The sequence below is a fragment of the Hylobates moloch genome, unplaced genomic scaffold, assembly GCF_009828535.3.
Source record: "Hylobates moloch isolate HMO894 unplaced genomic scaffold, HMol_V3 SCAFFOLD_2, whole genome shotgun sequence".
NCBI classification, from domain to species: Eukaryota; Metazoa; Chordata; class Mammalia; order Primates; family Hylobatidae; genus Hylobates; species Hylobates moloch.
Window position 1 is genome coordinate 131,585,920 of NW_026652277.1, and position 13,432 is coordinate 131,599,351.

At 39.2% G+C, this 13,432-nt stretch overlaps 1 protein-coding gene and 1 pseudogene across 1 annotated transcript in view; both read left to right on the forward strand.

Moving 5' to 3' along the window:
- Positions 1 to 4,098: 4,098 nt before the first annotated feature.
- Positions 4,099 to 7,122, forward strand: LOC116476858 (small ribosomal subunit protein eS8-like; annotated as a pseudogene).
- An 83-nt stretch (positions 7,123 to 7,205) lies between these two features.
- LOC116476865 (large ribosomal subunit protein eL30-like) overlaps positions 7,206 to 13,432 on the forward strand; it is a 30,616-nt gene continuing 24,389 nt past the window's right edge. The window contains exon 1 of the mRNA XM_058435727.1: positions 7,206 to 7,296. Coding sequence (XP_058291710.1) covers positions 7,206 to 7,296 — 91 coding nt within the window. The remainder of the gene's footprint in view (positions 7,297 to 13,432) is intronic.

Below are 13,432 nucleotides of genomic sequence, written 5' to 3' on the forward strand. Positions count from 1 at the left end.
TTCTCAAAAAGTAGTAAAGAGCATAGAAAAATAGTAATGTGAATTCAATGAAGCATTAAATAAAACTCTTAGTGATCTTCATTTTATTTTTATTATAACATTAACATAAAATAAAATGCACAAATTTTAGGTGTTCGGTTTTACATATCTTGGCAATTGTATACACTAGCATAACTACCATCCAACAAGAAATAGAACACTTTTGGGTGTTCTTTATATATTCTGCATACAAATTTTTTGCATGCATATAAGGTGAGAATATTTTTTCCCAGTTTAAGACTTGTCTAGTCATTTCTGAATGATGCGTTTTTAAAAAGCAGAAAATTTTTTGTGAAATCCAATTTCACATTTTTTTCTCTTATTGTTAATGCTTTTTGTGTTCTTTCCTTGAAATCTTTGCCCACCCTAAGATCATAAAGATATTCTCTTTTTGTTCTTGAAGCTTTATGTTTCTGGTTTTAAGTTGAGGTCTATGATCTGTCTCAAATGAGTTTTTTTGTATAGAATAAGATATGGGTCAAAGTTCGTTTGTTTTCTTCCATATGGATATTCAGTTGCTCCAGCAGCATTGCTAAATCCTTTGGAAATTGACTTGGTACATTGACTGATCTTGGTTTGTTTGTCTGTTTGTTTGTTGGTTGGTTGGTTGGTTGGTTGGTTTGTTTGTTTGTAAACAGGGTCTCACTCTGTCACCCAGGCTGAAGTGCAGTAGCGCCATCATGGCTCACTGCAGCCTCAACTTTTCCTGGGCTCAGGTGATCCTCCCACCTCAGCCTCCTGAGTAGCTGGGTCCACAGGCATTAGTTTAAAATTAATTAAAAATTAGTCCACAGCTAATTTTTGCATTTTTGTAGAGACAGGGTTTTACCATGTTGCCTAGGCTGGTCTCAAACTCCTGAGCTCAAGCCATCCTCCCACCTTGGCCTCCCAAAGTGCTGGGATTACAGGCATAAGCCCTGCACCCAGCTGCTCTTGGTTTATTTTGTAAAAGTATAATATACAAACAAAAAAGGCTAAAAGTACAGTTGTCCCTTGGTATACACAGAGGACTGGTTCCAGGACCACTTGTGCATACCAAAATCTTATTCATACTCAAGTCCCTCAGTCGGACCTGCGGAACCCATGTATATGAAAAGTCAGTCTCCTCCCACCGCCAATGTATGCAAGTTTCCCATCCCTCAAATATGAATTTTGTATTCTTTTTAAAGTGAAAGCAAGTTGATTAAGAAAGTAAAGGAATAAAAGAATGGCTACTTCATAGTCAGAAGAGCCAAATTTTGTATTTTTTATCCAAGTTTGTTTGAAAAAGATCTGCATAAAAGTGGACCCATGCAGTTCAAACCTATGTTGTTCAAGGGTCAACTGTAAAACCAAAAGCATTAATGATCTTTATTATTAAGTAATAGGATTATAAGTGGTTTTCTTGTCTTCTTTATACCTTTCTGTGTTTTCTTAATTTTTGACAATAAACCTGTATTACTTCGTAATCTAAAAATATATAAAGCTCTTAAATTTTCATGTTCATTTTTCCTCTTTTCCTTTAGCTATAGCATAAAACCTGCAAAATTATAGCTTAAAATGCACATAAATAAATGTAACTTTAAAAACTTGTAAGTTTGACTCTATACACAAATATCTTAAAGATAAGTAAGATATTTTATCTAAATGATAAAAGTACATCTGAATAAGTGGACATATTGTGAAAAGTATTCCAACAATTACTATGTATTTTAGCTCTATTTTTATATCTTTCATTTACACTGAATAATTCTGGAAGTTCATAAAATTTGCCAAGTACAAAACTTTGAACATTGCTTTAGATATGAATATTTTGTCATTTCAATTTTGTAATAATTTACATGTATATTTAAATTCTTTCTGTGCTGGCAAAGTGTTTTTCAAAGGCCCAGAAATTCCTTTTTTTCTTGTATGGGGTTAAACATTGATCTCATAATCTTATACTCCAAACTTTAGAGACTCTTTCTTGTGAGTTCAAAAGTAAACATCAACCCCTACGTGTCTATCACAAATGGAGTCAAAATGAAAGCAGTTCTGCTGTAACACGGTATTATGCCTGAAGAGACAAATATATACTGGCAAAAGAGGAAGACAAGCTAAGAATCAACAGTAAAAATGTATAACTCATCAGTTTCGATTACAGAAATGTCACATACAACTTTCTTCTTTCTGTTTTGAATTGGTTTTGCATTCCCTGTTTCGCTTGAGGTTTAAATTTCAGCCTTAAATGATCAAACACCAGTTCTCCAGGCCTGCCTTTCTTGCTTTCTCAGCAATTTAAGCCAGCTTAGACAATTCAACTTAACCTAAATTAGTCAAACATTGGAAAACTCTCAACACACCTGGCGTGTTTCAGCTGTATGACAACCTGGGCCTCAAGCTTCATTGCATTGATTTGTGGCACAACAGTTAGCAGCATGCTTGGGAAGGGAGGCCTATATCACGGGAATGTCGGGAATGGGAGCAGAGAGAGGAATCTAACAGCAGTTCTTCTGATGGACTATGTAATCAAAATATTTACTTTCACTGTACAGCTATTGTGGCACTGAAATGACACATATGTATGGTGAACCTGGGTAGAATATTAGAAAGCTGCTGTATAGGAAGCAGCATTGTCTAAAAAATATATTGAACAGAACAAATCTAACATGGAAAAAATAGTTAATATGAATAAATACTGAGGAGGGAAAAAAGGAGTCCTGGAAAAGCGATCACAGAACTGCAAAAATGACTATTTAGGACTGAAAGAGTTCATGTGGAAACTTTTCTGCAGCTGTGACCATTTGTCTGTATTAACAACAGACCTGTTTTGTTTTGTTTGGGGTTTTGACAAATTACAGTATCCTGTATTGTTCTCTCATCTTGTGGAAAGAAAGGGAAACGTAACTCTATAGAGTTTTATCTTGTATTTTTTATTTTCCCAAAACTCTCCTGAACTCACCGTTAGGTGTAGACTAGATGAAAAAGCCTTTGAACTCCAATTGTAAAGTCAGAGGGAAAGGTTTGGTCTTGACGATTCTAAGCCAGTCACTAATGGAAATGAAAGCTGTGCACTCTGGAAACCCTGGCTCCGGTGCTGGGGGATCATGTGCAAACCATGGAATAAGTGGTCAGGCCAGAACTCTGGAACAGCCTTCCTGTCCCTTGGCTGAGTCTCCCTTCCCCACAATTTCCACAGCTGCTTATCCCAACCCCACTTCTCTGCCTGTTTTTCTCCAACACAAATCAACACTTTAATCAGAAGTATTGAAGTTCCTAACTGGAGAAGAAGGCAAAGATACTGTACCAAGAAGTGAAACGGATAGGTTCCTCCCTGCTAGAACCAATGTAAAGTTATAAAACAACCAATTAAGAAAGGATTATATTTTTCAAAGACCAACAGATGAGATCGTTGTGTTTTTTAAGCTTAAGGAGGATGATTTGGTATGATTTAGGCAAAAAAGAATATTCTCAGTGCTTGACCCTTGGCCTCCCAACACGCACACAAACACCATTTTTTGGTTTTTTGTTTTTAAAGAAAAAGAGTTTATGATTGGGGGAATCATTGATTTGAAGAGAACTGGAGTAACAGAGTCCTTGTCTATCACTTTCTACTCATTTTTTCTTGTTGTTGTTTGTTTGTTTGTTTTTTGAGACAGAGTTTTGCTCTTGTTGCCCTGGCTAGAGTGCAATGGCGTGATCTCGGCTCACTGCAACCTCTGTCCCCTGGGTCCACGCAATTCTCTTGTCTCAGCCTCCTGAGTAGCTGGAACTACAGTGCATGCAACCATGCCAGGCTAATTTTTGTATTTTTAGTAGAAACAGGGTTTCACCATGTTGGCCAGGCTGGTCACAAATTCCTGACTTCAGGTGATCCACCTGCCTCGGCCTCCCAAAGTGCTGGGATTACACGCATGAGCCACCGCAGCCAGCCACCTTCTACTCATTGTTATTACATGGATCTACAGGGAGAAAGAGTTTCTGCCCCTTATTTCTACTGATGGACAACCCCTTTAGTCTTTTTTTAACAATCTCTGTAGTGGGTTGTATGGTGAATCCCAACAAGGTATGTCCATGTCCTGACCACCAGAGCCTGGGAACATGGCCTTATTTGGAGAAGAGGTCTTTGCCAATGACATCAAGTTAAGGAACTTAGATGAGGTAATACTGAACCATCCAGGTGGGCCCTAAGTGCAATGCCAAGTGTCCTTATGAGAGACAGAAGAGAAGGCCATGGAAATATGGAAGCAGAGATAAGAAGGAGGAAGTCACAGGCCAAGAACAACTGGAACCACCCGAGTTTGGAAGAAGAAAAGAAAAAAATATCTCCTACAGCCTCCAGAGAGAGTAACGTGCCCTATCAGCAACTTGATTTCAGACTTCTGGTCTCCAGGACTATGAAAGAATAAATTTCTGTTGTTTTAAAGTACAAAATTTGTGATAATTTTTTACAGCAGCCTCAGTAAACTAATACAGTAAACTAAGGTTTTTGTTTGTTTGTTTTCTTTTTTTTTCAGTTTCTAATTTCACAATTTCTATTATTCATTCGTTTGTTCAGTAAACAAGCAGGCAATGAATGTGTCAGGCATTGGACAACGCACGAGAGATACAAAGTTGAAAAATCAATCTATTCTCAAGAGCTTTATAAACTGGTAGGGAGAATCAGACATGTAAGTACAATGAAGTATTACAACGCCATTATTATGTATAGGCATGAGAAGGAAGTGACCACTGCTTCCTGGGATGGTCACGAAAGGGTTCAAAGAAGAGAGACACAGAAAAGCTGAAGAAGTGTTTGCTGGCCAAGAGGGTTAAGAATGGGAGGGAGGGAATTCTTGGAAGAGAAAGTATCATAAACAGAGGTATGGAGGTATACAATCACATAACCTCTACAGATATTGGATGCTTTTAAGTATATCTGGTAAGATTCTACAGTAGGCCTGGTGAAAGGAAATGCTAAAGGGTAGATAAGGAAGGGCTAGATTATTGACAGCCACATTAGTCAAGCTGAAGAGTTTGGAATGTGTCCTATGGAAAATGGGAAACCCTTAAAACTTAAGGTTTTTAAGCAGGGTGACAACATGTCACCCTTGTGTTTCAGAAAGGTTGCTGTGGTAGAGGTGCCTTGGGGACTCAAGATCAAGGCAGGAAGGTTCATTAGAAGAATACTGATGTGGTCAAAGGAGCAGAAGTAAGGCTAAACTAAGGCACAATCATGAGGCGGAGCAGAGGAATGGCAAGAAAGAGAAACTGACAAAGGAGTCTGAGATAGAATAGAGTTTGAGTTAGAAAGTGAGAAGCAAACAGAGCAAATTCTATTACAGTAACCAAGAGAGAAGAGGGGATCAAGAAGGAAGTAACAACAGTCAGAAGCCAGGTAATGTGAAGAGGACTCCATTGGATTTGCCAGTGAAGAGGCCATTGGTGACTTTGGCAGAGAAGTTTGAGGGGAGATGTTACCTATTAGCCATTTAAATTGCTGGCAAGTCAATTAGCATCAGCAAAACAAAGATTGGTCCATAGATCAGTAGTCATCAAAATGTATTCCCCACACTTTCCCAGCATCATCTTGGAACTTAGAAATGCAAATTCTCAGGTCCCACTCCCCCTAAATCAGATACACTGGGTTAGGGGTCCACAATCTAGGTTCTAACAACAATTTTGATGCTGAAGTCTGAGAACCGTCTATATACACTAGACAGGACCTTACTGCTGAAAATGTAATTCATGGACTGGCAGCATCAATATCACCTGGGAGCTTGTTACAAGTACAGAATGTTGGACCCCACACCTGACCCATTGAATCAGAATCTGCATTGTAATAAGATCCCACGTGATTCAGTTACACAGTGAAGTCAGAGAAGCACTGTTGAAGGGTTAATCTCAATAGGTTTCTTGCCCAATGTCTTGAGATTACCTTTTACATAAATCTGCTAAGTTGCTAATTCAAGGAAGGGGGGAGAATTCAATATAACATAACAAATTTCCTCCTCTCAAGTGGGATAATAAGGAATAACAAATGGGCTATATATAGCTTACATGAGAACAGGAACATTGCACATGCAGTCAAAGTAATGTAGGTGCTTTGTAGTTTTTGGCATTTCAATTCTAGGTTACAGAAATACATATTTTTCTTCTAAAAGATAGAAAACGTACTGGGGTTCATTATATTATTCTGGTGGAAAATAATATCAGGCCATTAGGACTTTATTCAAAAAAGTATCTTGGTATTGTTGACAGAGACAGTATATGGAAACAGATAGATCTTTACATAACCTAGTAGGGAATTGCTTATGTTAGGAAGCCAAAAACATTAAGATCTGTGCAATTTACTGTATGTAAAATAGAGCTCCATAAAAAACTGAGAACAATTGTATTTACTTTGTGTAAATATAGTTTAGCCCAAAGATTCTCAAAATGTCCTCAGACCAGCAGCATTGGCACCACTGATGAGCTTGTTAGAAATGCAAACGATTGCTCTTTCCAGCCAGCGCCGAGCGATGGGCATCTCGGGACAACTGGCACAAGCGCCGCAAAGCCGGAGACAAGAGAAAGCCCTACCACAAGAAGCGGAAGTATGAGTTGGGGCGCCCAGCTGCCAACACCAAGATTGGCCCCGGCAGCATCCACACAGTCCGTGTGCGGGGAGGTAACAAGAAATACCGTGCCCTGAGGCTGGACGTGGGGAATTTCTCCTGGGGCTCAGAATGTTGTACTCGTAAAACAAGGATCATCGATGTTGTCTACAATTCATCTAATAACGAGCTGGCTCGTACCAAGACCCTGGTGAAGAATTGCATCGTGCTCATCGACAGCACACCTTACCGACAGTGGTACAAGTCCCACTGTGCGCTGCCCCTGGGCTGCAAGAAGGGAGCCAAGCTGGCTCCTGAGGAAGAAGAGATTTTAAACAAAACACTATCTAAAAATTTTCAGAAGAAATACGATGAAAGGAAAGAGAATGCCAAAATCAGCAGTCTCCTGGAGGAGCAGTTCCAGCAGGGCAAGCTTCTTGTGTGCATCGCTTCAAGGCCGGGACAGTGTGGCCGAGCAGATGGCTATGTGCTAGAGGACAAATAATTGGAGTTCTATCTTAGGAAAATCAAGGCCCGGAAAGGCAAATAAATCCTCGTTCAGTCTTCACCCATGTAATAAAGGTGTTTATTGTTTTGTTCCCACAAAAAAAAAAAAAAAAAAAAAAAATGCGAATGACTGGGCTCTGCTGTGACCAACTAGATCAGTACCCGTGGGGCCGGGATGCAGGAAATTGTTTAGCAATCCAGGTGACTCTCGTGCACGGTAAAATTTGGTTTAGGCCTCAGAGACGCTTCATATAAAACACCTCTGCCTGCACTGTCTCCTCTTTGCCTTAACTGCCTCTGAAACTCTCTTCTCAGCTTCAATATTTTCATTTATCTTTAAAATCCTTTTGTGGGTCCTTTCCTCCTTCCCCTTTTTTCTTCCTCTATCTACCTATGTCTTTCCGTTCTACTTTTTCACTTCCTGTTTTGTTCCTAGCTCACTTTAGCTTTGAACTGCCCCATTCTCAAAGATGCATACAAATCTAGCACTTCTACGCAAAAACTTGCCAGCCTAAGCAAGTCTATCAGATACCCATGCTCAGCATTATGAAAGAAACGAAACAGTACATCAGCCACTTAGTTCTTGAAACAACGCAACTTAAAGAAATGACAGTATAGAACAAGTCACTGTACAGTTCTTTGGTATTAACGTGACTTTAGCAAGGACACTCGTGACTGTCATGTGCTAACTGTCCACAAAATGTCTGCTGGCATAGAAAAGTACATGATTTTCAATCTACAGGCAGCCCACCAGAACATTTGGGCCCTGTATTAGGATTAAGTGCTCAGGACTTCACCATAGGAGGTGGCTAATAGGCACAGTAGGAACAAATATTAATAATAATATTAATAAAACTGTTACTTTGTTTAACTGAAATAATTTGTCTTTATTATACAGTCTACCACTAATAATGATCATTGCTTATAATTATTTATTACTAAATTTGGTCCAAAGCCTTTTCTATGAGCCTTACAGTTAACAGGTTGGTGCAAAAGTAACTGCACTTTTGCCACTAAAAGTAATGACAAAATCCGCAATTACTTTTGCACCAACTTAATATTACTGTACGTATGTATTTATTTATTTTGAGACAGAATCTTGCTCTGCTGCCCAGGCTGGAGTGCAGTGGTGTGATCTCAGCTCACTGCAATCTCTGCCTCCTGGGCTCAAGCAATCCTTCCACCTCAGCCCCCCGGTAGCTTGGACTACAGGCGCCCGCCACCACGCCCAGCTCATTTTTGTATTTTTAGTAGAGATGGGTTTTCACCATGTTGCCCAGACTGGTCTTGAACTCCTGACCACAAGCAACCCACCGTCTCGGCCTCCCAGAGTGCTGGGATTACAGCATGAGCCATGGCACCTGGCCTATTAATGTATTCAAACCTCCCCATAACCCTATGAGTTCAATACTATTATTATCATCTCCATTTTACAGATGAGGAAATAGAGGAAAGGTAAAGTTAAGTAACTTGTCTAGAGTTATTCTGCTGGGAAGTAGTAGACATGGGATTTGCATATAGGCAATCGAGCTTTGGGGTCCTAGTTGTAACTACTGCATTACACTGCTTCTCAAGTGAGAATGGGTTGAATTATACAAGGCATATTTGAATTTCACGTTCCTTCATCTTTTGCATTAAGAGACCAGGTTCATTACATATTTTCACATTCTCACGCTTTTGTGGAAACAGCATGGTACTGTGGGGCAAATGCCTGCCTGGGAGCCAGAGGTCCTCAAATTTTATCCTAGTGTTATAAGCAACTAGCTAGATGCATATGGGGAAGCTCATGGGTTTACTGTTAATAGGTCACAATTTCTTCTCTTAAAAAAGTAGAGTGTTAGACTCCATTAGATCATATTAATGGTTCTTTCCAGATCCAACATTCTGTGAATTCGAAGAATGAAACATAGTCCTAGGAAATAATTAGACTTGGGAACATAACGGTACACAGAAGCATAATTAATCAATTTTCTACTTATTCCTTTAGCTATAATATAAACAAATAATTCAACATGGCATAATTCTTGGTTATTAAGGCAGAACAGAAGTGTTTGCTACTGTGTGAGCAACAGCAGAGAAATAAAAACAAAAACTAAAGTACGTTTGCTCAACACAATAAAGGCCAGAGGTGAAGGATAGTGTTAATTTCCTACTGTTGCTTTAACAAATTATCACAAATTTAGTGGCTTAAAAAAAACCCACAAATTTATCTTATAGTTCTGGAGATCAGAAATCTAAACTGTGTCTCACAAGGCCATAATTAAGCATCAGCAGGGCTGTGTTCCTTCTGAAGGCCTAGGGCAGAGTCCATTTTCCTTGCCTTCTCCAGCTTCTGCAGGTGGCCTACATTCCTTGGCTCATGGCTCCCTTCCTTTACTTTCAAAGCTGGCAATGGCAGGTTAAGTCCATCTCATATGACATCATTCTGACCTCTTCTATTAGGTTGGTGCAAAAGTAATCGCGGCTTTGCCTTGTGATTAAATTAGGCCTACCCACATAATCCAGGATAGTCTTTCCTTCTCAATATCCTTAGTTTAACCACATCTGCAAAGTCCTTTGGCCATGTGAGATAACACCATAACAGGTTTCAGGGATTAAGACATGGACTTCTTTGTGGGGGGCCATTATTTTGCCTACCATGGGGATATTTTAGGGATTTCCAGGAAACTTTCTGTATCATATATTTAAAAAACGAAACAGTATTCATAACAGAAAGGAAAATGATTCAATTCTGAAATGTTGTAAGATCTCTTTCAATTTAAACAGTGAAGTTCACACTTAAATGGAATCTACACATTTATTGAAGATTTTCTAGAGTTGATACTTTCTTATTATTTATTTACTTTTTTGAGACAGGGGTCTCTGTCACCCTGGCTGGTGTGCAGTGGCGTGATCTCGGCTCACTGCAACCTCCGCCTCCTAGGTTCAAGTGATTCTCCTGCCTCAGCCACCCCAGTAGCTGGGATTACAGGCGTGTGCCACCACACCTGGCTAATTTTTTGTATTTTTAATAGAGATGGGGATTCATTATGTTGTCCAGGCTGGTCTCAGAATTACTGGCCTCAAGTGATCTGCCCACCTCAGCCTCCCAAAGTGTACTAACACAGGTGTGAGCCACCAGTTGGGCCTCAGTTTTATTTTATTTTATTTTATTTTATTTTATTTTATTTTATTTTATTTTATTTTATTTTATTTATTTTATTTTATTTTGAGATAGAGTTTCACTCTTGTTGCCCAGGATGGAGTGCAATGGTACAATCTCGGCTCACCACAACCTCCGCCTCCCAGGTTCAAGTGGTTCTCCTTCCTCAGCCTCCTGAGCAGCTGGGATTATAGGCATGCGCCATCACGCCTGGCTAATTTTGTATTTTTAGTAGAGACGGGGTTTCTCCATGTCGGCCAGGCTGGTCTTGAACTCCCGACCTCAGGTGATCTGCCCAGCTCGGCCTCCCAAAGTGCTGGGATTACAGGCGTGAGCCACCATGTCTAGCCGGTATTATTTTAAATGCAAAAGAATGTTACAGCCCAAAAAGACCATGAAGACAATCTAGTAAAGTCAAGCCTCCTTATTTTATATATGAGGAAACTAAGACTCAGAGAGGCTCAAGAGGGACAGAAGCTAGCCTGAGACCTCATGGCTTGATTCCCAGGTCTAGATTTCTTCCATTACTAAACCTTTAGCTGCCTCTCATTTTGTCACTCTACCAATCATTCTGAGGCCTGTGTGCAAAGTTTCTTAGCTTAATGGTTAAGGAAGAGTCTTAGCCAAACATTCTTTGGCATACCCGGCAACTCAGACTCTGGGTCCACAGTTAATACTAATGATAAGAGCAGATCTCTACCTCTTTCCTCCTCTTAGGGGAAGTACATGGAAGAGAAAGATACTGCAGAAGGGAAAAAAAAAAAAAAGTCTTGTCTCTTGACTGCCATGTGAGGATAAAGAGTAGGAGGAAAACTATGCTGTGGTAAGGAAAGTAGCTGAACCACAGATGAGGCGTTCATTGAAAAAACATTTTGTAAATTCCATTTCTTACCCTTAAGATGTGTCAAATGCAATGTGTTAGGTGTAGTGCTAATAAGGAGATTAATTTCTTACGGAGTGTTAATGAAGCAAAAATTCCATTAAAACAAAAATGTAAGAATAGCAACAAATTTAGTTGAATTATTAAAATATGTTTTAGTGATTCTAGGTCAAATCCTTGTTTTGCAAAGGAAAATCTTAACCTCTGCATGGCCCAGAACAAAGAGAGTACAGCACCAATCCTAGACACAGGAAGCAGAAACAGCCTGGTTAGACTTCCACCTCAAATTTTCCCCTTTCCTAAAAAATATTTCAGTGTCTCCTCGGAGAAGAGTAGTAAAGCCATCCTGAAAGACTACTGTTAGAAAACCCCTCCCATTAGGAAACTACGTTAACAAAGTAAAGGTTAAAAAGTATATGATGATTTCAGTATATGCCAAGAAAACATTCATTGAAATATGAAATTCATTCCTGTTCTTTTTGGTTTTGTTTTTGAAACATTTCTTAGCAAAGCAGTAATAGAAGAAAATGTTCTTAAATAAACTTGTTGTAGAGGACCTTCTAGAATCTTAAAACAAAATCATAATGTTGAAACCCATGTTTTTATGTTTTTTGTTGTTTGTTTGTTTGTTTGTTTGTTTGTTTGTTTTTTGAGACGGAGTCTCACTCTGCTGCCCAGGCTGGTGTGCAGTGGCACAGTCTCGGCTGACTACAACCTCTGCCTCCCGGGTTCAAGTGATTCTCCTGCCTCAGACTCCTGAGTAGCTGAGATTATAGGGGCCTGCCACCACGCCTGGCCAAAAATCTATGTTCTTAGAGATGTCAATCAGGTTTTTAGTGCCTCACTCATCGTATGAATGACTAGCCAAGGATCCACAGACATTTGGTTTAAACCTCAAATAAGATCAAAATAAACAAGTACATAGGGAAAAATGCAGGGAGCAGAATAAAAAAAATTTTAAAAGATTACAAAAAAAAATACAGCAAAGAAAAAGGGGAGGGAAGGAGAATGAGAGAGAAAGACGGAAAGAAAGAAAAAGAAAGGAAAGAATAAAAGAAAACATTCAGAGAACATAAAGAACTTTGGGAATTTAAAAACGTAAAAGAAGGCCAGGCACAGGGGCTCACACCTGTAATCCCAGCACTTTGGGAGGCCAAGGCAGGCAGATCACGAGGTCAAGAGATCAAGACCATCCTGGCCAATATGGTCAAACCCCATCTCTACTAAAAATACAAAAAGTAGCCGGGCATGGTGGCGGGTGCTCCTAGGGAGGCTGAGGCACAAGAATCACTTGAAGCCAGGAGGCAGAGGTTGCAGTGAGCCGAGATCGCCACTGCACTCCAGCCTGGCAACAGAGCGAGACTCAGTCTCAAAAAAAAAAAGAAAAAAGAAATGTAATCATAGTACGCACTGAGACTACATCTCAAACAAAAACAAAAACAAAAACAAACCCAATCAAAATCCTAACAGGGACTTTTGTGGAGTTGACCAACTTATTCTAAAATTCACAAGGAATTATAAATGATCAAAAATCATCATGACACTCCTGATGAGTACAATGCTGGAAGACTTGAAGCTATTACGATTAGAATGGTATGATCTTGACACAGAAATAGACAAATGAAACACAATCTGGAGCCCAGAACAAACTCATGAGTATATGAAAAGTTAACTTGTACCAGAGTTGGCATAGTAGCTCAAAGATGAAAAAAGGGACTATTCAGCCAGATGTGATGGCTCACGCCTATAATCCCAGCACTTTTGGAGGATGAGGCAGGAGGATCAGTTGAGCCCAAGAGTTTGAAACCAGACTGGGCAACATAGTAAGACCACATCTCTACCAAAACAAAAACAAAAACACAAAAACCAAGGGGGAGTACTATTCCATAAATGATGCTGGGACAATTGTAAATACACATGAATGAAAATAAAATCAGATCTCTACTTCAAACCAGTCTCAAAAATCAGTGCCAAGTTGATTAAATAAATTTGAAAAACCTTAAAACCTGGAAGATAAAACTATAAAAAACTATATTTTAGAAGAAATATAGAAATATATCTGTATTACCTTGTCTTAGGGAAGACAAAAATTGTGTAAACTATAAAGAAAAAGACTGATATATTTGTGTAGATTTAATCTTGGAATTACTATCCACAAAAGGTACATAGAGATGATACAAATAGATTAATAGAACAGGATAGAAAGCCCAGAAGAGACCAACACATTTACAGTCACCTGATTTTTGATAAAGGTATCACTGCAATTCAGTGGGAAAGGGGTAATCTTTTCAACAAATTGTGCTTGGTTGATTGAATATTAATATAGAAAAA